The sequence below is a fragment of the Fundulus heteroclitus genome, unplaced genomic scaffold (genome assembly GCF_011125445.2).
Source record: "Fundulus heteroclitus isolate FHET01 unplaced genomic scaffold, MU-UCD_Fhet_4.1 scaffold_38, whole genome shotgun sequence".
Classification (NCBI taxonomy): Eukaryota; Metazoa; Chordata; class Actinopteri; order Cyprinodontiformes; family Fundulidae; genus Fundulus; species Fundulus heteroclitus.
The window spans coordinates 3,711,965-3,739,624 of NW_023396792.1; the positions used below are offsets into that span (position 1 = coordinate 3,711,965).

At 40.6% G+C, this 27,660-nt stretch overlaps 1 protein-coding gene across 1 annotated transcript; it reads left to right on the forward strand.

Moving 5' to 3' along the window:
* Positions 1 to 448: 448 nt before the first annotated feature.
* Positions 449 to 24,809, forward strand: LOC105933456 (polycystic kidney disease protein 1-like 2). Its single transcript, XM_036130762.1, has 41 exons — positions 449 to 817; positions 1,354 to 1,512; positions 2,447 to 2,635; positions 3,168 to 3,278; positions 3,494 to 3,641; positions 4,736 to 4,965; positions 5,202 to 5,612; positions 5,692 to 5,813; positions 5,944 to 6,085; positions 6,583 to 6,787; positions 6,954 to 7,065; positions 7,145 to 7,286; positions 7,385 to 7,582; positions 7,926 to 8,068; positions 8,164 to 8,343; positions 8,434 to 8,571; positions 9,662 to 9,808; positions 9,897 to 10,021; positions 10,112 to 10,232; positions 12,213 to 12,341; positions 12,442 to 12,667; positions 12,919 to 13,109; positions 13,196 to 13,426; positions 13,578 to 13,679; positions 13,743 to 13,921; positions 14,006 to 14,152; positions 14,241 to 14,440; positions 15,465 to 15,691; positions 15,777 to 15,993; positions 16,072 to 16,529; positions 17,625 to 17,721; positions 17,810 to 17,950; positions 18,049 to 18,234; positions 20,251 to 20,581; positions 20,657 to 20,790; positions 20,870 to 20,997; positions 21,082 to 21,242; positions 23,855 to 24,065; positions 24,189 to 24,290; positions 24,365 to 24,496; positions 24,572 to 24,809. Exons 1-41 carry the CDS (start codon positions 502 to 504, stop codon positions 24,659 to 24,661), a joined length of 7,359 nt encoding a protein of 2,452 aa, XP_035986655.1. The 5' UTR covers positions 449 to 501; the 3' UTR covers positions 24,662 to 24,809.
* Positions 24,810 to 27,660: the final 2,851 nt, after the last annotated feature.

The window sequence follows — 27,660 nt, forward strand, 5'->3', positions numbered from 1 at the left end:
AATTGGAGCAGGACTATCATATTTTTAGATTGATTTATAGTTGTAAGAACTTTTTTTTTTTTTTTTTTCTTGTAACATCTGCTTGCTCTAACTCTTGTCTAATGGAACAAGAGTGATCAGTGTACTAATGCTCATGGCAAATCAAATATTTTCCTATTTCTGAATTGCAGAAGTGAAAATTTCTTCCAAACTTTAAATATGGAGAATAATACTTAATTGCTCATACATTTAATGACCAGACTGACATTCATTAGAGGGGCTCCTCTGCTTGTGAAGCTTATCTCACTCAGCAGCTTGTGGTGCCCTTACAATCACTGAGGCGGGGGAGCCATTGGTTATTGACGACGCAATCTTGCCTCTTTTCACTGCCTGTGATGGCTCTATTTGTGCTCTAGAATTATGGGCAGATCACAAAGGTAGGCATCCCGCCCTGTACAAAGGGCTGGCGTCCGAAACCTTTAAAGGCACGGCGCTGCAACAGAAGCCGATCAGAGCACAGAGATGGACAAAGTCATTCTGACCGCATGCGCTTTCATGGTTTTCTTCCTCTGCTCCAGCTGTTATGCTAAAGAGGAAGATGTTTTATCCTGCTCTGAACATCAGAAGGCCTTTGATGGAGCTTGCTATGAGTTTGTGGGCCTGCAGTTTTCCTTTCTGAGGGCTCAGGCGTGGTGTGAGCGAGCTGGGGGACACCTGGTGTTCATCTTGAATGACGAAACGCAGCAGTTCCTGCAGACACACCTGGAGCCGGACAAGGACTGGTGGCTGGGGCTGGCACCTGCAGCCCCGAACCTCACCCTGGATCGCTCTGGTGAAGGTGAGAGGATCAGGGAGTTTCAGACTTCATGAAGATATTTTGGTCACAAGGATTTGATTGTGATACCGCTTGTGAATGTTTTAACAATGCGCTGAACATTTCTGCCAAAAAGGCCCCTCTATAGGTCTTTGTGCTCTGTTTAATATCAGACAAATCTAAGATATTCCTGATGCAAGTGGCTCATATTTTAGAGTTGAACACTGTAAGCTTTATCTCTGCAGGCAGCTTGTGCAGTCTGTCATTCTGTGCTTGTTCACTGACAAATGTGGAGAGACGAGCACACATGCATATCTGAAGCAACAGGTGAACTGAGAGATAATTCTTAATTTATTGAACCCCTCTATGGAGAGCTGCCTATTGGTCTGATTTACAGAAGTCCCTTTAATTTCCTTTGGAAGATAATCCGTTTTTGACATTCACTGACCCTGTCAAGAGCTCTTACTTGGAAGATATTTACCAAATATCCATAAGATGCTATATACAGTTTTGATTTAGGAAATTGCTGTAGTTTTTTTAAATCTTTTTTTCTTTCCCAGGTTCTCTTGCATGGTTGGACAATTCAGACGTCAGCTATAGTAACTGGGTGGACACACCAGAAACCCATGCAACTTGTGGACACATTCAGAGACACACAGGCTTCCAGTGGAAAGCCACAGAAAACTGTACACAGGAACTCAACTTTGTCTGCCAGTTTGGTATGTTCCTGCTAAATAAACCATATGATTTTGAGTTCTTAATGCATTACTTTTAACCTCTTTGTTTATACGGTTGGAAATAAGACTGGAAACGTCAGTGGCCTTTAAAAACACAACAACCAGAAATTAGAATCTAGGAGGTTTTTTTTAAACAAGGTTGAAGAATTTGAAGACTTTCATTTACCATCTACTTTCTGCAGTGCACTGGTAACAGTGGCAGCAAAGCAGACCCTCAGCATGATGCTGCCGCCACCATGCACAGTTAATGCAGTTTAAATTCAACAACCTTACCTTAACTTCTCCAAACATCCCTCTTGTCATTGTGGCACAATTACTCATGTGGACGCTCTTAACTTTCCGTCAATCATCTATCTGGTTGGTGATTTGAAACGGGCATCGAGGTGGATTGTGATGCTGGTGTTCCAGCGGTTTCCAGTTCCCGACAGGCTTGCCATCCGCTTTGGAGGTTTTCTAACACCCAAATCGATTTACTATTGTCTGATGGGTTAGTCTGGGCAGATGGTTAAAACTTGGACAGGCAGTACATGGATGTTCCAGCAGGACAATACTGATCTCAAACACATACAAAATGGCTTTGGATTGGACAAAGAAGGCCCTTCCTAAAACCCTGACCTCAAGGATATTAAAATTTGTAGAATTTCCCCAAAAGTCATGTAATTTCTTTTTCTCCAAAAGAACTGATTATACAATGTCATTGCAAATTATAAAAGTTGTTGATTGTAACAAAATGTGTGCTGGTGTGACTTGCTAAGAGCCGTGTGTCCAAATATTAGTGGGGATGTACACTTATGAGCTAGATTATGTCTAGAATTACATCTGTGTGGTGTAATTATGGACTTATTTATATTGTTATTGTATATAAAGTCTGCTTTGAAAAAAAGAGAAAAAAACAATCATTCTTTTCTCTTTGCAGATTTTGGAAGAACAGTTGCATGTGAAGGCCAAAATGCAACTCTGCAGTGCGGTTCTGGCCAGGTTCTAGAGATTGAAGACGCCTTCTATGGGAGAAAAACTGTTCACTATTGCCGATCCCACTTCACAGCTGTACCCACATTCTCCCAGGAGGAATGCAGCTGGATCAACGTGCTGGAATCCGTAACAGGTTTGTTTTGTCGTTGTTGATGTTTTGTTTTTGTATTGAAGGGAGATAGAAATTGTTGGGGACATTATAAAAACATATGAATATGTACTGGAGCAGCTTACAAAGTATTTTAAAAACGCCATGAACATCAGCAGTCCCGAAATGTCACAAACACTCCTTCAAAACAAAATTGCGTTTTGTATTGCATATTATTTGCTTTTGTGTGTGCGTGTGTGTGTGTGTGTGTGTGTGTGTGTGTGTGTGTGTTTTAAGGTACGGTACCTAACAGGCAAGGCAGAAAATATAACTTTAACAAGTTTTTTTTGTCGAAACATTCTGAGTAAAAAAACAAAAAAATATATATATATAGATGATCTGGGTGTGTATCTGATTCTGTCCCATTCATATCATATATATTCTGGAAGCATTTATGTAATCATGAATAGGTATTTACCACCAGTTATTTTAGTTAAAAGAAAAAAAGAAATATTGCTGAAGTCCTGCTTTTAGACACCACTAATACATTTTGAACTTCCCGCCATTGTCCTTTCAGCTCATTGTCGTGGGCTGCAGGCATGTCAGGCTCCGTTGGATCTGAGCTCCTTAACTGAACCGTGTCCAGCGCTGGGAAGTTACCTGTCTGTTGAGTACCGCTGCAAGGATGGTCAGATCCAAAACATGCCCTTCCACTGATATTAACCTGTTACATATTATAGCTACGTTTAATGCTTTACAGTGCTTATTATACAAAGAAAATACACCAGAGAAACCCTGAAAATTTGTATTTCCAAAAGTGAAAGCATTTTGTGTTTATCAACCATGTTTGTGAAGTGTTTAAATGTATATAATTTTCAAGATTTGTTTGTTAAACCACTGCAGGGCTTCACTTATTGATGACTAAACTGGCATCTGTTGTTGATAACGTTACCATCACTGTGAAGTGGCTTCTTCATTCATTTCACGGTAACTTAACTTGCACCGTGGATGCTGGAGATGGCTTCATCATTGACCCATACAATCCAGAAGAGTGAGTAACATTGTGCAATCAGACCCTTTATATCCACAGTTATTCTTTTAAGTTTACATTTGTTGGTCATGATATTAAAGGTAAAAAAACAAATGTTGCGCTATCCACATTTAGGGCAAAAAGCTTTAAGATCCCCCTTCTACCTCCCCCGGGGACATTGTCTACTGTTTGTCCAAGCTCCAGTTGTTTTAAAGGTTTTATTAATTAGTCTGACTGTGGCTAGGAGCATATTTAAATTGGTTACTATTTCTTGCAGTAATTTCCTGATTTAAGATGAAAATGCACATCTACCTTAATTGAATGGCATATTTTCTTTCATTTCCCATTTTGAAGGTGGCGGAAAGAAATTGTTCACTCTCTCCAAGTAAAATACAAAGAAAAAAATGTACATTATTTTACCACCAATTGTTGATGAGGGAATCTTTTAACACTAAAAAAAATTAAAGGTTTGCATTTTTAAAATGAATGTTCAGTTTTTTTCAATCAGTGCCTATAAATCTGAATGGTGTGAATTTAATTGCACTAATATTAAATTTTTACATTGAAGTAGATCAGAATAGTTCTTTTCTAGCACAAATAAATCTTTAAATTCAGGGATATGGCTGTGTTCTATGGTGGAGATTATTAGTATGTCACTAATAGTTCATCAGAAGCGTCTCTGATATCCCCGACTGGTTGAAAATGATGATTCATCACGACAACAGAAAATAACAGGCAGTCCTACACGTGCCCCTCAGATTTTGAATTGATTAGTAAAATCTTACTTTTCACCTTTAAAGTCTTTGACCTTGTTTTAGATCCGTTTGTGACTCATTGACCAGAGAAGTGAGAACCACACAGAGTGCCAGTCCAGTAAACACAAGTTCCCAGCTGGTGCCCACAGGGCCTTTTACTGAACCCTGACGGCAGAACTGCAACACACCAAGTCTCTTTCTGCCAAAGATGTTCTTCAATATAAGACTTTTCAGCAATATGTGGCATTCAGGGATGTTATGTTTTTATGAACACCCGTCTGAGCTCAACAATTGAGTTAGACCTCCCTTTGAAAAGCTTTTTAACGGCGTTTAGAAAAGCCATTTCTTTTTGGGTCACAGGATGGAGTCCACCATCATACACAGATTTCGGCAGCCTGGCGTTTTCATGGTTGGGGTTGAATGCACCACCAGCGACTGGCACGTCACAGCTCAGAAAACGATAACAATTCAGGAGCCCGTTGGAGAGTTCAGAGCGGTCCAGTGTTATGGCAGCAACGCGACAACAGATGGCACCAAATGCAACGCACTTTATGGTGGGCCTGTTCAGATTCAGCTGGGGTTGAAAACAGGTTAGTCATTTTTCACAACTGTTTTTTTTTTTTTTTTTTTTGCTCTATATAATTAGACATGAATTTAACCCATTTGTCCTTTAAAGTAACTTAAGATTACTGTCTTTTTTTAAAAAATTGGTGCTACATAAATAAAAGGACTTGAGTTTTACCTTCTAAAAGGCGTACCAATATAACTAATGGACAGTTTCCCAAGACATTACATTGATTTCTATGCCTCCTTTTTCTGCTAAAAGGAACAAGTGTAGCCTTCACGGTTCATCACAATGGCCGTCAGATTGCAAGCTCAAACGTGAGCTCGGGGGTCACGCCTCACAACGTAACACTGGATGTGACCGCGGTGCAAAGTCTTCAACGTGGCTGCAACAATTTGACCATAGCTGCATCTAACGGAGTCACACCTCACCCGGTGTCCACTTACCTGCTGCTGTGCCTGCTGGATCCTATTGCCGGCCTGCAGGCCTCAGTGATGGCAGAGGAGGATGCCTGTCCAGACTCTCCCGATCTGATCATCGGTGTCTCATTGGAGCAAGGAGCCCCGGTAGAGCTGCGTTTTGATCTCACCGGGTTAAGGGACGCGCTGACTGAGACCAGAAACATGCTCAATAACAGCTTGCATACTTATACATTCTCACACCCGCTGGAAGGTACACTTTTTAAGAATGCTTTCGAAAATAAAATAAACTGTTTAAAACATTGGAGCTAAAATATTCTCTTCCTATTCAGGGCTTTTAAAAGTGAAAGTCCAAGCGGTGAATGTCTTTTCAGCCTCTGAGCTGGAAGTAGACTTAACGAAAATACTTCAGAGTTGCCAGAATTACTCCTCAACAAGCCAACATGGAAATACAGTATGTTTAACCATAAACACTAGTAATCCTTTCCCTTTCTAGATGTGCCTTTACCATATTTACTGTATATGTAATTTTTTTTGCTGCTGCTACTATAAATACTATAGAACAACTTTACTGTCATTTGCAGAAGGATAACTTGGAAATCTTAGGTGGCTTGGACATAACAGCTTCTCCTGACAGGCCGGTTGACCGCAGTCAGAAGGTTGAGCTGAATGTGGTCGGAGCTGAATCGTTGAACAGCAAAGGACTCATATTTGAGTGGGAATGTAGTAAGTTAAACATCCATTCACCCACAGCAAATGGTCATTAGTTATTTTAAAGCCATCTTAATACTGTTCATAAAATGACGTATAGGGTTGTAGCTCTGGCATCTTTCCTTTAGTGTTATTCAGATGAAAGCTGCAAACATTTCTAGTGTTAACATGCCTGCAAATGAAGGAATTGGTCACAGCTGCTTCTTTTTCAACGTTGCAGCAGCGGGTGATCAGAAAACTAGCGCACTATTTACATGCCACGGATTTTTGTTTCTATCTAAGCACCTCAGAAAGCGTACTCTGGTTTCTCCAAAACCATAATAAGGGCTAACTGTGTGCAGGTATTTGAAAGCTGGATATGATGTTTATGTTTTTAAATGTACACATTCACCTGCTATCTGGGTCAAAGCTCACTTAACATTTTGTTCTATTGTGGTGTGGTGTACTGTGGTGTTGCCAAATTTTTTCTTCTTCTATTTGACAAGAACACTAATGCGTCCTCTTCATTGCAGAAGGACACTGCTCATGCAGAAATGTAACAAGGGATCAGACTCATCACATCATTGAAAAAGATTGCCTTCCCAGTCCCTTTGAAATTTTTGAGTACACTTTGACTGTGAGGAACAGAACGTGGTTTAGGAAATGGGTCGAAATCGCTCAAGCATCTAAATGCATCACCGTTGCTCCTTTAAATGAATTTGATGACGTCACAATCAGGTAAAAGGGTTGCATAAAGTTTCACTTTCTACATGTCCACAAAACACTGGTTCAGAAATAATAAGTTCAGATTCCAAACTGGGGGCAATGAACCCTTACATTCTGCTGTGTTTTGCTCTTATTTTGATTATTCTTAATCAAATCTGTTCACGCCTGTTGCTTGCAGATGTGACAACTGTGACTCCTTAAACGAGAATGACGATGCCAAGATGAGTCTCAGTTGTGGTTCAACTTGCCCAGATGTAGTTTGGTTAATTGAAGATCCCAAAACTTTGTCGGCAAGTTTGAATTAATACTAATACAATTTAGCCTCTTTTTAAAGATGAATAATAACAGTTTTTTTTGTGTATCCCTCAGGGTGAACTTAATGAATGTTACTCCAAAGCAGGAAGAAGCCGTCCTGTTGAAAAACAACACGGACACACTGAATACACGGTTCCCAGCCAATATCTAAAAGATTCAAGGAGAACGCAGCGCAACATCAACGTCATTGCTTATGGTGCTTTGTCTTTACTTCATAGCATGGGAGTGTGTATCACAGAAACCGTGCCTTTCAAATTTAGGTGGACTTTTTTAATCAGTTTCTTTTGCATTTAGGTGAGAAGGTCCCTGGTTTTGCCAAGTATTCTATTCCAATACCAGGTCCAGAAGCAGCAGTGCCTTCCAGTTCTCCTGCTGTCCCTGCATGTAGCATCTCTCCACACTCGGGAACTGTGCTCGATGCTTTCAAAATTACCTGCAAGTCGACCTCTTTCTGCTCCATGGGTTGTCTTTACTGCTTCAAGACCAATACAGGTGAAAGCTTGATAGTGTCTCTCTATATCATTCCTTAATACATGAAGGATAAGTCTGTTGTCCAATAATGACAGTATACTGTTGAAATAAAAGGAAGGGTTGGAAAGAAGATGGTAGATGAAGGTTTTGATGTTTTTGCTTAGGTTTAAATGGCAGTCCTGTGACTTATGCATTGTTTTTTTTAGTATATGTGTGCATACAACAATTTTACAAATAATGACTTGTACGATTTTTATAGGCATTAAGAAAACCCACACATAGCTGTGATAAATATTGTAGCTTCGCCAGCTTCTGAGATAACCGAGAATTAAACGCCACTAATCCAGCTTCCTTTATCTTTAAGGCAAACATCTGCGTTGCAGCAATACAAATGTGGTGAAATCAATCTTCCTGCCTTCGGGAGATGAGCAGAATAATCACACCGTGTCTGTGGTAGTGACCGTAAAAAACGAACACACAACAGCTACTTCAATTGTTGCAACTCAGGTTTGTTGCAGGATATATGGAATGCCTTAAACTAAGCAGGAACGCAGAAACACATGTCCTCGACTTAGGGGATAAACTGATCATGTTCCCCAAAGGTTAGGAAAGGCGACTCCAGTACCTCCATACCATCTCTGCAGTCTGCAGTGGAAGACACTGTAGATCAGCTGGAGCAGGAGGGCCTGCTCTCTGGTCAGGCACTCGGACAAATGTTCACTTCTGTTTCGGACATGCTGAATTCAGAGGTTGGCCGGGATCAGAAGGATGCAAAGGCAAAGGTATGAAAATGAGACCCCGACTACAGTAAAACACGGCTCCGGAGTCTGTGAGACATTGTTGGTATCTTTGTTTTTATGTATGTATTTCAGCTCCGGGAGCAAATGTTGGTCAAAATGACAGCAGTTCTGCAGGACAGCCCCAGCAACACGACTCAGGAAGTTCAAGTGACTGCCGAGGCTGTGGCTGGACTAACTCAGATGTCAGATGAGCTCAGTCCTGCTGCCCAAGTACGGTAGACCATCTTCAAGTGTAACGTTTTCCCGGGTAGAAGATCATGTAATTAATTTAGTAAACAGACATGGATTAGTACAATTCAACAACGCTGAAAGCATTTTAGTAATTTGTTTTAATTTGCATGTAATCTCCCTTGTTGACTGTGCCCTACAATTTATACTCAAACAATTTTGCTATTTTGTAATATTACAACCAGTAATGTTGTTTTTATTGGGGCTTTATGTGATAGAGCAACACATCGTAGTAATATTACCAACTAAGAGGTGGAAGAAAAGGATAAATAATTTTCCAAGCCTTTATAAATAATCTTAAAACTGTTGCCCGCTTTTGTAACAAGTCAGCTGCACGTCTTTTTGAGGAACGTCTCTTAAAGTTGTTCTCTGACAAACCTCTAAGGTCTTCGCGGAACAACTCTGGGATTGAACTGCACACGATTTGACTAATTTTTCTAATTACTAAAGACATCTGAAAGGAGTTGGTTACATTACACTTTATTTAGGGTTGTTTGAGTAAATCAATTCAATACGATGCGTTCTTTTGTGTGGGTCTATCACATATAATGAAATATGTTCAAGTTTGGAATTTAAACTGCAAAAGGTTTAACAGATGCAGATACTTTTGCAACTTGACATTTGACACAAGTGATAGGAATCCATCCTGGGTTCCAATACCTTCAAGAAAGTTTCAAAACGTGTATCTTAAGGTAACCAAGTCTTAAATATAAATGTTACATCTGTGGCTTCTTAGGGTACACCTACCATTATGTGGCTTTGCTTTATGGGGATACAATGTGCCGGATTTAACTGCCTTGTAGTACTTTAAATGTAGGATTTTTTGTTTAACTCTGATGTAAACGACACCTAAAATCAAGGCCCGTTAGAAACGTTGTGGATGTTTAAAACTCTTAATACCTTTATAGAAATAGGCTTCCTACTGAGTTTAAACTGAACTAAACAAAAAGGAACTAAACAAAAAGGAAAAAAAGTACTTATTCACCTTCTGCTGTAACTTCTTCACTTTTGAGTTTGAGTTGACTTTGTATCATGCGTGGTTATAAGTCAGTTTGTTTCTTGCCTTCTTCAGGAAGAAGCTGGCTCGTTGTTGGTGAACCTCAGCTCCTACCTCAGGACTATAACCATCAAACCGCATGAAAGTGGAGATGAGGATGTTGTACAAGCGGCTACACCCATAGTTGAAGCAGCCAGTAATATTCTCAATGGTTCATCAAATGTATGCATACAACCTTCACAGGTGCAGCAATGAGGTTATTTTTTTATGGCTTGCACGTGGTGTCTGACAAACACGATATCATCCTTAGAAAAAAGTGTCAGATTTCCTTTTGGCTGGGATCAACAATCTTCAGAGCGCTTTGCTGAATAATAAGAAGTTGAATGCAGAGCCTGCGGTCATTGATTCTGGTCAGATCAGTGTGTATGTTAACAGGTAAAAGATGAATCGCACTTGGCAGAGTTGACACTTAGAAATAGTGTTTATGGTTTTTCTAAATTACCCATTTTTTTTTCTCTCCTCCAGAATATCGTCAGAGGACATGCAGATGCAGGATATAAATGTCCAGAAGAAGGGCTCCTCCAGTTTTACTGTTCCCTCGCTACCAGCTGGCATCATCTCTCGAGGGGAGCCAGTGGACATCCGAGTAAGGAGAAACAGGAAAAAAGCAGAAAACGTATTAATTTGAATTAGTGAACACCAGGGGCGGTGCTAGCTATTTGGACATCTTAAGCGCAAATACTTAGTGATGCCACCCTCATATTGCTATAAGGACACCATCTGTACATGAAAGCACCTATGCAAATAGCAATCACTTTCATTCTGTAAATGTGCAACTTAAATGCAATGCGCAAACGTGCATTACGAATCTGGTGGCGCATGATCCGATCATAAATAAACTTCAAGCAGGAGCCAGTGATGATGGCTGGCTTCTAGGTGCGTTTAATTTCATTTCATTACATCAGTTTGAAGACACCTGTCTTCATAATAATAGCGAAATTCACTTCATCACAATGCTAGGATTACAATTGGTTTAATTCTCCCTAGGTGATCAAGGCTATCCGCTTACAACCTGGATTCTCATGCCACTCCCAGAGCCTCAGACGGAGCGAGAGCAGTGGTACAAACGCGCTACATGGCCGCGCACGGTCCCTTAGATTGAACGCCGTTGGCCTTTGAACAACTGCAAGTGGGCCGTTGCCCACTCACTGCAGAGACGCTGGGTACAGGACCGGGATCCTCTGATCCCACATCCCTGCTGCCCTCCTTCTGCAAATAAAGACCAATACAAATTAGTCAGCATGCCCTGCTTGCATTATAATGTTTCACTGTATATGAAACTGTCAGGTCATAGCATGATCACATTACTGTTTGATGCATCTACATGTTCAAACATATCCAGCCGCCATCATGTGCTGGCACAACGCCAGACAGTGTTGTCTTCAATATTATACTGTCACCTCCGGCAGTCCTGGTCCTTCACCTGTGGCTGAAACACTCCTCTGATGCGCAGCGACTCTGACATCCACTTTTGTCAGACCACTTTGTTTTAACGTCGGCCACAGATCGGTCTTCAGCTCCTGCCACGTTTATGGCACTTGCCATATGGGGCTCCTTCAGTATCAAAAATATTTCTGTCTGTGTATATGTTTGTGTATATCTTATATGCTTATGCCCAAGTAAGGTGTATATGTTTTGTGCTTATATCTATAAACATATACATAGACACAAACATATTTTTGGCACTCATCGAACCCATGGTTTCTTACGCCAGATTTTGTTTTTTCTTTGTGCGGCGAAGGTTTCAGAATTTCTCCTCAACGCCAACTTTTAGCTTGCGAGCTGCACACTCTTTCGTACAGGAGGCCTGAGATGCCCTTTAATGCCTGGTTGGGCCATAGGACATATAATCCATTACGATCCCAGAGGAAGCTAAAATAACCATGTGAAATATTTCTGGCACAATCCTCATTTTCATACCCAAATGTGAGAGGTAAAAAAAAAAAAAAACGGCCAAAGAAATACAAGGTGGAAATTGCAAAGGTCCAAAAAGACAATAACCCTTCTTTTGACTGCTTTTTTTTCACTCTAATAATCCAGTAGCTGACCCACTTTAAATGGAAACAATTTGACCTCTGTGAGAGTTGCAGGCCTGTAAAAACGTTAACCCATCCCTGCCATTTTTAAGTAAGGATGCCATCTTTTTCACTTTTCTATGTTTTTGTGAAATTTGCTGTCATGTCCAGGTAGAACTGTAGAATTAGTTCAAAAGCAGCCAGTCCAAAGCAGTCTAAAGGTAAACCTTCAGAGAGTCTGTAGACGGATTACATAAAGTTGAGCTACTTGAAAGCAAAGTATGGGAAAAAAAATCACAGATACAGGGTACAGCATATTACTCTTGCACAATTAGAGCCATAATGGGAAAAAATTTGTAAGATGTAGGCACCCCAGCGTTATCTGATGACTCTATTTTTGTTTGCTTCTATCTACATTTGAGTGAACTTGCATTGGAAAGTTATGATTGCCTAATTAATTCAGATATTTAGACAACCTTTAAAGTGATCCGAGTTTAAATACAAATCTGACAATTCGTTGATTCCTCTTGTCATACTCTGCCTGTGTCTAGATGATGAGTTTTGAGAAGAACCCATACGCTTGGACGGAGGAAAACATCACAGGAACCGTGGCCTCCCTGTCTTTAACCAGAATGAACGGCACAGTCATACCTGTCGAAAACTTGCCTACGGAAATAGAGGTCACATCTCAAGCCTTTTCACAACTTTATAGTAAATTCAAGTCGTATCGCATTTTCAGCGCCTTGTTTCTGTTTTGTTTTTTATTGTTTGGGGTTTCAGATTCTCCTTCCCAGGCTTGACGTTGAACAGCAGAACGCCACAATCCTTGACCTTGCCAACTTCAGCACGTTAATGATCGACATACCGTCGCCAGAGGTGACCCTGGTGCTGAAAATGGAGCCCTCAGAAGACATATCCTTCATGGTTTTCCTCGGATATAAAGTTTATCCAAATGATAAGAGTTATGTGGCCAAGACTCGGCTTCCACTGGAGAATAGAAACGAAGGTACTGAAGCAACCTGATTTGATTTAGTTTGTAAATACATTTTGGAATCTTCTCTTTGATCTAGTTTGAGTTCAGTTGATAATATTTACCTACTCAATCTACTCGAGTTAAATCTTGTCCCTGTACAGCCTGGGACTTGGCTAAACTCAAGATGCGTTACAACCTGCATTGACAACACAGGACGGTATTGCTTTTCAGCTGTTGTTTTTGTGTGTTCAGTTGAGGTATTAATGCCTGCCATTCTAACACAGAGGAAAAATATACCTGGGTGCTGAGTCCCGAAGAACGAACAGGAGGAGCTGGCGTTCATTACCTTCTCGTAAAGCCGATTGTTGAACCAGGGGTCAAATCCGTCAATGCCACAGTCGCAGTCACTTCCGTCGCTGCCCAGTGCAAATACTGGAATGAAACCAGGTCCTCGTGGAGTGAAGATGGCTGCAGGGTGTGCAGAAAACACAACACGGCTCACGAACAGTGACTGCATTATATTGGTGTAAAACTGAAACCTGGTATTGTTTGTTCCTGCAGGTCGGCCCCCTCACCACACCTTTGGTCACTCAGTGCCTTTGTAACCACTTAACTTTCTTCGGCAGCTCCTTTTTTGTCATGCCCAACCTGGTGGACGTTTCCCGCACTGCCGAACTTTTTGCTACATTCGCCAACAATCCGGTGGTGGTGTGCTTCGTGGGATCCATTCTTGCTGCTTATCTGCTGGTGGTGGTATGGGCACGCCGGAAAGACATCCAGGACTCCACCAAGGTCATTCTCCTCCGTCATTTTGGTTTAAATGTAGACTTTTCTGCTCTTTCGAGTATCGGCTAGGCACAAAAAGTAAATATCGGATTTAAATGTACTATTTACATCACACTGACTCAGCTGGCAGCTTTTATCGCCATCCGTTCACTTGCAGGTCAAGATCACAGTTCTCGAGGACAATGACCCTCTGGCTGAATATCGCTACATGCTTACCGTTAGCACAGGCCATCGCCACGGTGCATCTACTTCCTCACAGGTAAGTGAAAGCACAGCTGAATACTCTGTATATGGGCACCCATCCTGACTGACTGTGTTTTAGGTTACCATAACTCTGCTGGGAACGGAGGGAGAAAGCGAACCCCACCACCTGACCGACCCTGAAAAGCCAGTGTTTGAGAGGGGTGGGGTGGACATGTTTCTGCTGACCACACACTTTTCTCTTGGAGATCTGCAGAGCATAAGACTCTGGCACGACAACTCGGGGGACCACCCTGCATGGTGAGGAAAGAAAATACTAAGTGCTGCTTTACTAAGTTAAAAAAAACAGTTGTTTGTATTTATTATTACCCAATTATTATACAGGTATGTGAATAAAGTGATGGTGCAGGATCTGGAGACTGGTCAGAAATGGCACTTTCTGTGTAACTCCTGGCTTGCTGTAGATATGGCAGAGTGCTGTCTTGACAAGGTATTTCCCGTGGCTACAGAGTCAGATTTGAAGAGATTTAGGTAAGACATACATTAAACAGAGAACATCACCAATGAACTACACATTTTGGAGCCGCTGTAATTTCCCGTCATTGTGTTTCTTTTTCAGTAACCTGTTTTTCATGAAGACGGCCAAGGATTTCCAAGATGGGCACATCTGGTTCTCGGTCATCAGCCGGCCTCCCTGCAGTACGTTCACACGTGTGCAGCGAGTGTCCTGCTGTTTCTCTCTTCTGCTCTGCACCATGCTGACAAGCATCATGTTTTGGGGCATCCCCACAGACCCGTCCGAGCAGACCATGGACTTAGGTATGCAACATATATATATATGGTCATTCTTTAATAACCACTCAAACATGGGTAGAAAAGCTTATTTGTTTTTGTAGAACCTTACTTGAACAGTTCCAGAAGGTTTTCACTCAGCTTCAAAATATACCAACCTGAAAAGTTTGATGTGCATTTGTGATTACTATGGCCCTCTTGTCTGGTTCTTTCATTAATGCTCCTAATGTCCATGATATCAGTTTAGCTGGGTGGCCATGTATTGGTTGGTTTGCAGTTGTCCAATACTTTTCCCTTTTTTGGAAGGTGGGTTTAACAGCACTCCGAGAGTCTGGGATAATGTTTATAATGTAATTCTTTAAAGTTCCCCAAAAATCTATCCCTGACCTGTTTGGTATGTTTCTTGCTCTTGACACTGTTTGTTCACTAACAAACCTCTGAGGCACTCTTGGAAGAGGTGCTGGAGGTTTCTTCCTGTTAAAGGGGAGTTTTCCTCTCCACTGTCGCTACATGCATGCTCAGTATGAGGGATTGCTGCAAAGTCAACAACACAATGCAGACGTCAGTGACTTAACAAAATCTGCTGGGTTTCCAGAGAAAACATTTGACCACCCTATCTGCATGATTTGATTGAATTGACTCTGTAAGGTGCATTAAGATGACATGATTTGGAAATTGGCGCTATATAAATCACCTGTTATGAGGCCTGTACTGAACAACTCGAATTATACTGGGATAAAAAAAATACATGGAATTGGACTCCACAAATGAGACTTCTGAAGGCATTTGGTCACACTGCATTTTATTTAAGTAGCGCAAGATGAAAAGAAACTAAATACAAATTTTTGTCACGCCTGTTCAGATTTTCATTTGTAAAAGAAATTGGAAACCCGTGTTTACTTTTTCTTCCACTTCACAATTAGGCAGTCTACTATCATGTAAGAAATTCTTAACATGACTTGTTAGGAAAATCCAAAGTCCCATTGAAAACACTGATGAGCTGTCCTGCATGAAATGAGTCCAACTTTAAAACAAAGGTTTTACGTTGCAGGTCACATTGAGTTCACCTGGCAGCAGGTTATGGTTGGAATTCAAAGTTCCATCATCATGTTCCCCATCAATCTGCTCATCGTCAGCATCTTCAGAAACACTCGTCCGAAAGAGAAAACTGCCAAGGCAGACGGAGCGAAACAGGGAAACACGGTGAGAGTTTCTCCCTCGCAGGCTTCAAATCCTCGCGCAGAGATCAAGCACATCACTCCGGACACCGTGATGAAGGTGCAGTGACAGATATCCTAAGAGTTTATGGGTAAAGTTAAGCTGTAATTTATGTTAAAACAACTTGGTATGATTCCTGCATTAGGACATAAAGAGAATTGCTCAGTCACTCTCAAAGGCCATGAAGAGTCCGATGCCACACTTTGAGCTCTATCCAGGTCAGCAGGCAGACATCAACACCCTGCTCTCTCTGGTGGAGGACATTATCAGACATCAGAACAAAACGGCCGGAGACTTCTACTCGAACAGCTCCAAGAAAGACATCAATGTGACCTTAAGTTTGGGTGCGGTGAATCTACAAGGTGAACTACGTTTTCTACTCATCAGAGTGTGATATTTGAAACATAACTGACCAGCTTCACATCTCTTACCATGGATAGAACAAGGCTTGTGGGGGAGCCCAGAGAAGACATCCGATGGAGCTCAAAAGAAGACCAACAACAGCCGGTACTTGTACAAGCAGCTGCGTCACGTCGAGAAGGAGCTCGGTCTGCTGGGACCTTCTCGTTTTCCAAACGCCAGCAGCTACAACAGGGCCATGCAACAAGTTCAGGGAATGAAGAGTCACTTGGAGTTTCTGCTGGACGGAGATCAGCTGAACCGTAGCCCCAGTCCCGCTGAGAGCTTGTGTAGCAGCGCTGAAAGGAAGCGCTGCCAGGGAGGACTCCCATGGTGGTTTGTGTTTGTTGGGTGGATACTGGTGATCGCGACCAGTGCTGTGTCAGGATACTTCACTATGATGTACGGGCTGACTTATGGGAAGGACCAGTCTATAAACTGGCTTATCTCCATGCTGGTGTCCTTCTTTGAGAGTCTCTTTATCACCCAACCTCTCAAGGTAAGCAGTGGCATGCAGGGCAGACCAAAACAAAAGGTTTCAATAGGTCAGGTTGTTCAAAAACAACTTAGTTGATATATACAAAATAAAGTAAAAACATAGCTATTAAAAGCTTTACATCACATCCTGTTTAATAGTTTTTCTGGATGTATAGAATGTAGCTTACAGGTAACATCAACCGCCTCCGTCCCTCCCTTACCCCACACACTGCTGCCATACTTGTGCACAGCCTTGTCACCTCCCGACTGGATTACTGCAACTCTCTCCTCTTCGGCCTTCCTCAGAAATCACTCCATAAACTACAACTGGTCCAGAACTCAGCTGCTCGCATCATAACAAGAACTCCCTCTATCCACCACATCACCCCGGTCCTCCAACAGCTTCATTGGCTCCCCGTGCAGTTCCGCATTCAATATAAAATTCTCATGGTGACATTCAAGGCCCTTCACCACCTAGCCCCCCCTTATCTGTCAGGCCTCCTGCACATTCCCACCCCCTCCCGTGCTCTTAGATCCTCATCTGCTTTACACCTGTCTGTCCCTTCCGCCCGTCTCACCACCATGGGGAGCAGAGCATTCAGCCGCTCTGCCCCCCGCCTCTGGAACTCTCTACCACCCCTACTTAGAAACACGGACTCACTTCAAAATTTTAAATCACAACTCAAAACTCATCTGTTTAAGACCGCCTATTCTCTTTAATTATCAATTTCCCTGTCCCAGCCTCGGTATTTATTTATTTTTTATTTATTTTTTAAATGTTTTTTGTTTTGATTCTGTTCCTGACATTCTGTTTTTTACCCTTCTGTACGGCGACCTTGAGTGTCTAGAAAGGCGCCTTTTAAATAAAATGTATTATTATTATTAACATTGTACCAAAACAGAAACCATACCATATAAATCTGGAAAGTATTTGCCAAAACAAGGGTTAACAAAATAATGTCACTGACAAAATAATAGGCCATTTCAATAATAAATTTCCTCACCAATTTATAGAAAGAAATACCAAGTTAATAGTTTTTTTAAGATTAGGACATTCAGATTTTTTAAAGTGCGCCTAATCGCTGTGGTAGTGAAGTTTTCAAATCTTTTGTCTCAGGTTCTTGGTTTCGCCGCTTTCTTTGCTCTTGTTCTGAAGAAAGTCGACCAGGAAGAATTTGGAGAACCTCAGATAGACGACAAGCTCACAAATCCAGGCACGCGCTCTCAATTTATAATGACATCAAAAAAGATGTGTTATTCAAATTAAAACATATTTGTAAGCTGTGTGAAATTTCTCCTCAGATGATCCTGATGTGGTGCGTGTGGCTAGAAGAGACAGCACATGCAGTTTCTACCAACCCCCTCCTCCTACTGACATCGAGAGGATGAGGAAGAACGTAATTCAAGAGCAGAAAGTCTTTGGCCTCATCAAGGAGATTCTTGGTAGAGTTACACTGAGTGCAGCAGCAATAATAATAATAATAATAATAATGATAATAATAATAATAATAATACTGATGTAAAACCTGTTTGTGATGCAGCTTACATGGGATTCATGTGGGTGTTGCTTCTGGTGGCATACGGTCAGAGGGACCCTAATGCTTATTTTCTGAGCCGGCACATTCGACAGAGCTTCAGCAAAGGAATCTCCAACACCATGAGCATTCAGGACGTGTTCGACTGGGCAAACACAACTTTACTGAGCAACCTGTACGGAGACTACCCAGGTCATTATCCTGCGATAAGAATTGCCTTACCATGCCTTCTAAAATAGAAATCTGAAACAATATATGTGTGTGTTGATATTGTTTTGCAATTACAGGTGCTGGTCATATAATTAGAATATTGTTAAAAGGCAGATTTTCCCCCTCCAGTAATTCCATTTAAAAGGTGAAACTTTTAAAGGTCTTTGTAGGTCTTTTGAGCTAATTAGCTGATTAGAGTGGGACACCGGGTGTCTTCAATATTGGACCTTACAATATTAAAATTTTCTGAGATACTGAATTTGGGGTTTTCATTAGTTGTCAGTTATAATCATCAAAATTAAAAGAAATAAACACTTGAAATATATCAGTCTGTGTGTAATGAATGAGTACAATATACTTTTTTCACTTTTTGAATGGAATTACTGGGGGGGGGAAAAAATCAACTGTTTTGTGACCAGCACTTGTATATACCTACAATTAAACTTAAACAATTAAAGTATAGTATAGTCCTACTTTTGAAAATGGTTAAAACATTTAAAAATTAGAAAGTAGGAGTTAAAAAGACGGTGGTGCCTTTAAAACAGGCTGGGAAAGTCCTAAGTTTACCCTTGTTAAGCATTTGCCCCATCTTTCATAACATCCGGGACCGGAGGAGACCAGTTCTTGGGGTTTTTGGACAGAAATGTTGTCGTTCTTGTCTTATGATTCGGGTTGGTCCACATTCCTGGCTCATCTTTGCCAGATTTTTCCTTTGTTTCATAATATGCCAAATGTTTTCAGTTGCTGAGAGGTCTGGACCCCGGGGCAGGCCAGTGCATCTCCCAAAAACCGTGTACAACAAAGTCTTGCTTCTGTAAAGAGCTGTAGCTGTCACTGCCATTTAGCAGCATCTTCCATGAAATATTTTTGTTTTTGTTTTGATAGATTTTTTTGACAGCATATGTTGTAAAACCTTCATATACTTTTCTAGATTTTTGGTGGCTTTTCAGATGTGTAAGTTTTCTATGCTGTTGGCACTAAAGCTCCCCAATACCAACAGAAATGCTGGCTTTTGAAGTATGTGCTGATAACAGTCTGATTGAACCCTCTCTTGTTTACTATGGAGGATATGGCATCAGTGGTTTAAAAAAGTATTTGAAATTCTGATCTTTTCGACCACAGAACCATTTTTCACATTGCCCAAGTTTAGTTTGAGCTACCAGACGACGGCAACAGGTGGTGTTGAAGAAGGACTTTCTTTTTCTTTTTTTGCATAACGGAGCTTCAACTCGTATTGGTAGATTACATGAGGAGCTGTATTTATAGACAATGATTTGGGGAGATGTTTATTTGCCCTTGTGTGATGTTTGTAAAAGAAGTAGACCTGTTTTTAATGCAGTGCTGCCTGGAGGACCCTGGATCACAAGCCAGTGATTTCGACTTTTTGGTCTTGTCCTTTGCAAAGACGGAGACCACTTCATTGTTGAAATCTTGTAATGAACAATTATGAACAACTTATAATATTGATGTTTAAAATTGTCCCAATTTCCATATTATTTTGAAGATGTTCTGCTGTTTTTAGAAGTGTTTTATCAAACTAGTTAGAATCTGCCTATATTTGTTTGTGAGAGATTCAGCCTCCCTGAAAAGCTCTCTCTATGCCCAGACCTTCTACTTAACTGTAGTGATTTATTTAATTAGATGATTCTCCTCTGGGTGTTGCTTATTGATACCTCTTAATTATATAGCCTTTTATTGTCCATATCCCAACCATTTGAGAATTGTTGCTGCCATTCCATTCTAAATTACCAATTTTTTCCTGAACAATTGTGCAATTTATCACATTTCATGTGTTTATGTACGTAGTTCCATGGTTAATAAGCTTTGGCTTCTTCATATTTTACAGCGTTACAGCTTTTTCTTTTTTATTGGGTTGTGAATCAAAGGATTATCACTTTTAACAAGTTCAAATTTAACAGAATTAATATTTACTCAACAGTATTGTTCCCAAGTCAATGATGTTTTCATCACATTCCTGCATCTTTTCATCTGACACAGGCTTTATTACCGACGGAAACTCAAAGCTGGTGGGTAATGTTCGTCTCCGCCAGCTGAGAGTCCAGAAAAACTCATGCCGTGTTGCTCGCGCCATGCACCAGTCTGTGCCAGACTGTCACAGCCCTTACTCCTGGGAGTCGGAGGACATGGGCTCCTATGGCTCTGGATGGAGTCTGTCTGTGGGAGAAAACGCATCACTGAACCCCCACAGCCCATGGGTGTACAGGGCTCAGAGTGAACTGAGGGCCTTTCCCATCTGGGGCAGCGTGATGCTCTACAGAGGAGGCGGCTTCGTCATCAACCTGGGGCCAGACTTTAAAACGTCGAGCAGGTATAATTTATTACGACTTATTACCTTTCAATGGGAGAAAATAAAATCAATCCTGTTTCATCCATGCGTCCCCAGAATCCTTAGGTACCTTTATGACAACACCTGGTTAGACGTGTACACCCAAGCCGTCTTCGTTGAGTTCACCGTGTACAACGCTAACGTGAACCTCTTCTGCATCGTCACCCTCATGCTGGAAACCACAGCCATCGGTTAGCCCTTCAGGTGTAGCGCGATGTCGCGGCTGCCCAACAGGCAGGCTAAGCTGTTTGTGCTTTTATTTTGATCCAGGAGCTTTCGAGTTCCGCAGTGAGCTTCACAGCGTTCGTCTTTACCAGTCAACGGGGGGCCTCCACATCTTTGTCATGGCCTCTGAGATTGTGTACTTTCTCTTCATCGTCTACTATATGTTTGTTCAGGTGCATTAGCATTATATTTATTCTATTGGTAAAGAAGATTTGCTCGCTTGAATGCTTGACACATGCTCCTTTTGGTTTCCTCAGGGAAAGCTAATGAGGAGCCAGAAATGGGATTATTTCAAGAGGAAATGGAACCTGTTGGAGCTGGCGATCATAATCCTCAGCTGGAGTGCATTGTCCATCTTCATTAAGAGAACAGTGTTGGGAAAAAGGGATATAAGCTTTTATCAGAACAACAAAAACCAGTAAGAGATGGAAAATATGCTTCTTTTTTTGATAAATTTCTGTCTAATGAAATTAATCCATAGAGGACACTGCTTTTGGACTGCACAAACAGCTTTCTTTGGCGTCCAGGCTAATTTATGCTTAAAGTCTAGCCTGATTTGCTGATTAAAAGCATAACCAAATGGTATGGAGATGCAAATAAGAGCTGTGAAAAGTCTGATTTTGAGATGCCACGTTTGCAAGGCAATACACTTAACACTAACCCCTTTTACCATGGTTCTCATTGTTCTGTTGTACCGTGGTACAAATACCACATTTATTTGCAAGGTCAAAATAAATAACTGTGATACAAAACTGTTTAACACAAACAAGGAAATGAGAACATTAAAGCACATTGAGGCTTCCTTTCAAGGCTCGTATTTGACTTCCTGTATAAATGTAACTTAACACCTATAAACCAGGAATAAAGGCCAGAGGCTCCTAATGCATTCTATTTAACCCTGAAATCAAAACTTGGATCAGCAAACACAGCTCAGCAGTTTCCAGTCCTAAATCAGAAAACCAGGAAGATTTGCAAATCGATAAGCTCAGTGAAGAGGTTAACTAGTATTGGCCAAAGGATACAAAGACTGTGCTTCTTTGCATTTGAGCTTCCAGACATTGTAGCAAAATGTTCGCTAAATAAGTTCTTACGACAGAAAGTAAGAGAATTTTAAAAAAATATGCAAATATCTCTAAGGTAATGGGGAATGCACCGTGAACAAACACTAGCATATTCTTTACTAGTAGCTACACTACAAGCTATCAAAACACTATATTATCAAAAATCATACTTATTGCATAGTCTTCTGACATTGCTCTGTAAATGTCTTCTATTTAACTAACTTGAATATGGCACTTTTATTTCAATATGCTGTATTAAGAATAATTGTGCAATATTTTCCTTTTTTTCTTTGATAAGTGCAATCTTTTTTGCGTCAGAACTTAAATTTAAATTAGCTTATTATTCATTACTAATCCAGTGTATAACTGTTTTTGCCAGTTCCACGCCCAGATTTCCTCACTGTGGGACAGTAAATGTATTTATCTGGTAAAAAACTAAAACTAAAAGTAGATTCTCTGTATGGGTTCTTTTTTGATTAAATGTTTTGTCTCTTCTTAGGAGACTTCTTCTGTCTGGGGAGTTTCAGGCAAACCCAGCCTTATAAGCAGTATCAGCAGTATCTTTGCATAGTGGATCAACGAGTTTAACATGGACGGTCAAAACTGGTTCCTCGCATTCAAAAGAGGACCATTCGTCCCACAGCCGATCGTTGGGACTCTGATGGCTGCTTATAGTTGCCTGAGGGCAGAGTCATGCTGGCTTAGAGGGGGGTGCTGCTATTGTACCCATCCAGAGGACCTACTCAAATTTTATTTTTTTCTACCTGGATTATTAAGATGCATCAGGATGTATTTCTCATCTCTTATGTTATCTTAGTATTCACCCACCCCACCAAATCATTATATCCAGGCGTTCTAATCACTTCCATTGCCATAGGTCTATAAACAACTTCACCTGGGTATGCAGACCACTTATTTTATCAAATAATAGGTAGCTCTTAGGAATGCCAGCGTGTTACTGGGACAGGATGTCAGCTGTCCAATAACTCCAGTCGTAAAATTTCCTCACTGCTAAATATCAAATGGTATCAATTATTAAGTATAACAAAGTGGACGCAACTGGGAAAGACAACTTAACCACAAAGTGGTCGGCCATGTAAAATCCCAGAAAGAGGTCAGCGGATAATGAGGGGGCATGGTGCGCAAAGGTCGCCGACTTTCTGCAGAGGCGATGGCTACAGAACCTCCAAACTTTGTGTGGACACGTTTAAGAACAGTGAATGGAGAGCTTCCTGGAATGGGTTTGAATGGCAGAGCAACTGCATTTCGAAGTTTCCAGGAGAACATTTGCCAGACTGCACTGTGTCAAGAGTAAAGTCTAACTTTAACGGATGAGATTATGAGGTGGGGGCTGTTATTCAGGATCTGGGCTCGGCCCCTTAGTTATAGGGAAGCGGCATACCAAGGCATTTTTGAGAATTTCTCTGCTCCCCACTTTGTGGGAACAATTTGGGGAAGGCTTATTCCAGTTCCAACATGACTGCACACTAGTGCACAAAGCAAAGTCTGTATCAGTATGTATGTTTGAGTTTGAGGAGGCCAGTTAAGTTCTTCTAAACCAGAGTCCTGGCCTCCAGCCATTTGGAACATTATTACCATGAATGTGAGAGGAGACTGCAAGCCTGGCCCTTTTATGCAATATTGGTGTCTGACCCCACAAATGCACTAATGGAAAACTGGTCCGAAATTCCCCTAAACGTACAAGTTTGAACTTCTCAGGAAGAGAATGTGCAATGAAACTGCACCTTTTCAACAATCACATGGTTCCAGTGGATGACATCGTGTTTTCATTGGAAGTAATAAAAGCACAGGCTGATTGTAACTGAGCGTTTTATGGGTTCTGTTTAAGACCAAATGTGTTAAAACTGTTCATGGTTACGAATGACCAAAAGCTGTCTTGGTCTAATTTGAACTAAATGCACATTTCAAAATAGTAACAAAAGCCTCCTTTGTCTTATTTTGCTTCCAGATTTGCTAGTTTCTATGAGACAGCCCAAGCAGACGCAGCGCTCGGGTATCTGATTGCCTTTCTGGTTCTGCTGGCTACAGTCAAACTGTGGCACCTGCTGAGACTCAACCCGAAGCTGCACATGATCACGGCCACACTGCAGCGAGCTTGGACTGATATTTCAGGCTTCCTGGTGGTCATGACCATCATGTTCCTGGCCTACTCCATTGCTGTGAGGACTTTCCCACGCTCAGCATCAACACTTTGCTGGGGTTACTGCAGAACCCCTATGTTTTGTCAAATAGACTGCATTTGAAAGGCTCAATTTGACAGACAATATCCCTCCTTTTTTCAGTCCAACCTGATGTATGGGTGGAAGCTTTACTCCTACCGGACTCTGCTTGATGCTGCACAGACTATTGTCAGCTTGCAGCTTGGCATTTTTAACTACGAAGAGGTTAGTACGAGGTTGTTGCAACAGCAGAAAACGACAGATGATCTCTTTCAATTGCATTTCTTCTTATCCCTCAGGTTCTGAACTACAATCCAGTGCTCGGGGCTTTCCTCATTGGCTCCTGCATTGTGTTCATGACCTTTGTGGTGCTGAACCTCTTCATTTCTGTCATTCTCGTGGCATTCAGTCAAGAGCAGATGCATCACAAGGTAAATTATTCTGCACAATCCTAAAGTGCTTGGATGTTGTTTTACCCACCTGTCTCATGCTTTCCGTTCACACAGCCATCAGAAGAGGAGGAGATTGTTGACCTGATGCTGATCAAACTCTGCAACTTGTTTGGGCTCAAATGTCAGAAACAAGTGGCTGCATAACTGGGATTCAGCTGGGGATAAAGCGTGATGTGTTGTTCTGAGTTCATTACCATAAAACAATGGAAATGTTACATCTGCTGTAACTAGCTTTATTTAATTGCCAATTACTATATATATATATATATATATATATATATATATATATATATATATATATATATATATATATATATATATATATATATATATATATATATATATATATATATATATATATATAGTAAAATTGCAAGTTGATCAGTTGTGTTTATCTGTAAGGCCGCAGATGTTTTGCATGAGACACTGTTACATAAGACCAGCAAGACATTGCATTTAGTATGCATTGCGCATTATTTTCTTATTAAAACTAATTTGTGCAGTTATCACAGTATTGTATAGTGAAATTATTGTGACTTGCTCACACTAAAGAACACCCATTGCAATGTTTTCAATATGTTGTAAATTCATAATTATATTTATCTTCATTTTTGCCAGCTGTAAAATGTAATTTGTTTGCCATTCCTAGCTGATGATGAATAAAAGAATCGGATATTGAAATAGACACTGGTTTGGTATTTGTTTGTTGTTTTTTCTGCAAATAAGTAAAAAAGGTTATGAAAATTTTAAGGCAGAGGTGCATGTTTTTAACCCAAGGATAAACTCACAACAAAGATGGAATGAAATGAAAAAAAAAGGACTTACTTTGGGTGGAGCATTTTGGATTTTAACAGTCTACAACATATTTTACTCCATGTATACAGTCAAAATGTAGAGTAGTGTGCAATTTGACCTGGAGCTCAATGAGTCATAAACGTCATTAACGATCCAAGTTGCCAGCGACTAATGCATGTGTTGCTCAACTACATATTTACATACCATGGAGGAAGATTTGTTTCCTAGCTGTGACAGTAAATTCTGTGTTGATGGCAGGTTTGAGAAATATGGTAACTTTTTCAGCAAAACTTTTTTTTTTTTCCTTCTGCTGGAAGCAAAAACTGACTCATCCTATGGCTGCCATATGTCATTTAAAAATGGACACAAGTAGTTAAACAAATTTTTACTCAAAAACCTCTGTTGTGCAGGCCTTAAAATGGAAATTAGTTTTTAATGTCAGGGAAGTTGTTGGGGCTGGAAAATATGTCCAGCACATTTTACTCATGAGCACTGCTACCCGGTCTGTTAAATGGCCATCCTGAACTCTGAAAGATAATTCGATATCAGGAGGGTAACAAGTGTATGAATCGTTTGAGTTCAGCAAGTCCATTTAAGAAATGCAGATATCCCAATTTCACCGCAGCATTGTGAAAAACTTTATAAGATTTGATTTTCTGAAAATGAACTATTCCGTTTTTGAATGTACCATAATTTTATACATCATACATCTTTTTTGACTGCTCCCTTATTCAGGGATCGCCACAGCCAGTCATTACAGCTGAAGCAACCAGGGTTAGAACCTGGGTCCCCTGTTTCAAAGACGCAAACTGAGCCTGCTGCATTATATTTTTTAAGGTGTTTCTAATTTAAAAAATAATATACACATGATCAGATGCACGGGTTGTTTTTGTTTTATATTCTGTTTTTCCTGTTTTGTACAATATATGCCCTATTTTAGTCTCCTAGGTTGTATGTGTAGCATGTGGGGTGAATTATTTTCTTTTTTTCCATGAATTAAGCCCATTACAGGAGGCATCCTAACCCGATGCCCGAGCCACCTCGGCTGGGCTTCCCTGTCCTGCCACCTTATCGTGGTGGAGGGGTTTGAGTGTTCCAATGACCCTAGCAGCTATGCTGTCAGGGACTTTATGCCCCTAGTAGGCCCACCCATGGCAGACGGGTCCTAGGTGAGGAACCAGACAAAGAGCAGCCCAAAGACCCCTTATGATGAGGGTCCCCCTTCCAATGGGCTCACCACGTATTGGTGGGGCCAAAGGCGTCGGTGCGTTGTGTAATGGGTAGCAGCTGAGGGCGGGGACCTTGGCGTTCCGATCCTCGGCTGCAGAAGCTGGCTATTTTTAACCTGAATTGATAAACTACACTTTATAGTGTAGGGCCTTGAAAACCACACGTTTGCAAAAAGTGTGGCAAGTAAATTTATTATTTCATTTTCAGAAAGATGGAGGCAGACATCTACCATTTTTGTAACAAGGGGCCAGATTAAAACACACCCATACGTGTCCTTTCAGCAAACGAGGATGTGATATCTAGCATTTTACAAAAATAACGATTCCAAATGGTACTAGTGTGATTGCAAATGCTAGAGAAATAATCATATTTTGATCATTTGAAAGGCGATTTAAGACAGCTAGGAATTATGGTTTGCAACAATCTAATTATAACCATCGACAAAGTAGTGTGGATATCTGTTAAGATGATGGGGCACCATTTTAAGAGGAAACAGGGTCACTGAAGATTTGAGTAATATCAAGTACCTTACAAATATTTAGAATTGGAATTCCACTTCAGCAATTTGTAGTAAGAATGTACTGGTGAATTTTTAGCTTTTTTGGATTTGACAGTATAATAGTCTTCAATGGTAAAAAGTCTAATTTAAGCTTTTAGTGATGGCTTAAATATCTGATATGTTGATTGATGACAGTATACAAAAATAGTTGGGGAAATAGAAATGTTCTTTTGAATATGCCATTGAACAATGAACAATGTATGATAATTATGATACATGTACCTGTAATACAATCTCAGTTGTAGACACTGAAAAATCTTCTTTTCTAAACCACTTAAATTTTACTTTTGGATAATTATGTTAAAGTCAATTCTGCCCAGCAACAATCTAATTTTAAGAGGGTTGTACTCTTAAAATTACATATAACATATAATCAAAATAAAGCATTTTGATTATATGTTATATGGCTTTCCATACTGGTGAAACTAACGGGACTAAGGCAAGATAAAGATTTAAATTACAAAATGTTTCAAACTAAAATGTATTTTACAAATGCTAGATACCACTGAGAAAAGATTAGCCTAGCAAAGCTACCGTTGCAATGTTTATTTGTTAAATA

Coding starts and splice junctions, on each gene's coding strand:
- LOC105933456 (XM_036130762.1), top strand. CDS start 502: ATGGACAAAGTCATTCTGACCGCATGCGCTTTCATGGTTTTCTTCCTC. Junction 5,613..5,691: donor ATTCTCACACCCGCTGGAAG/GTACACTTTTTA, acceptor CTTCCTATTCAG/GGCTTTTAAAAGTGAAAGTC. Junction 13,427..13,577: donor ACATCCAGGACTCCACCAAG/GTCATTCTCCTC, acceptor GTTCACTTGCAG/GTCAAGATCACAGTTCTCGA.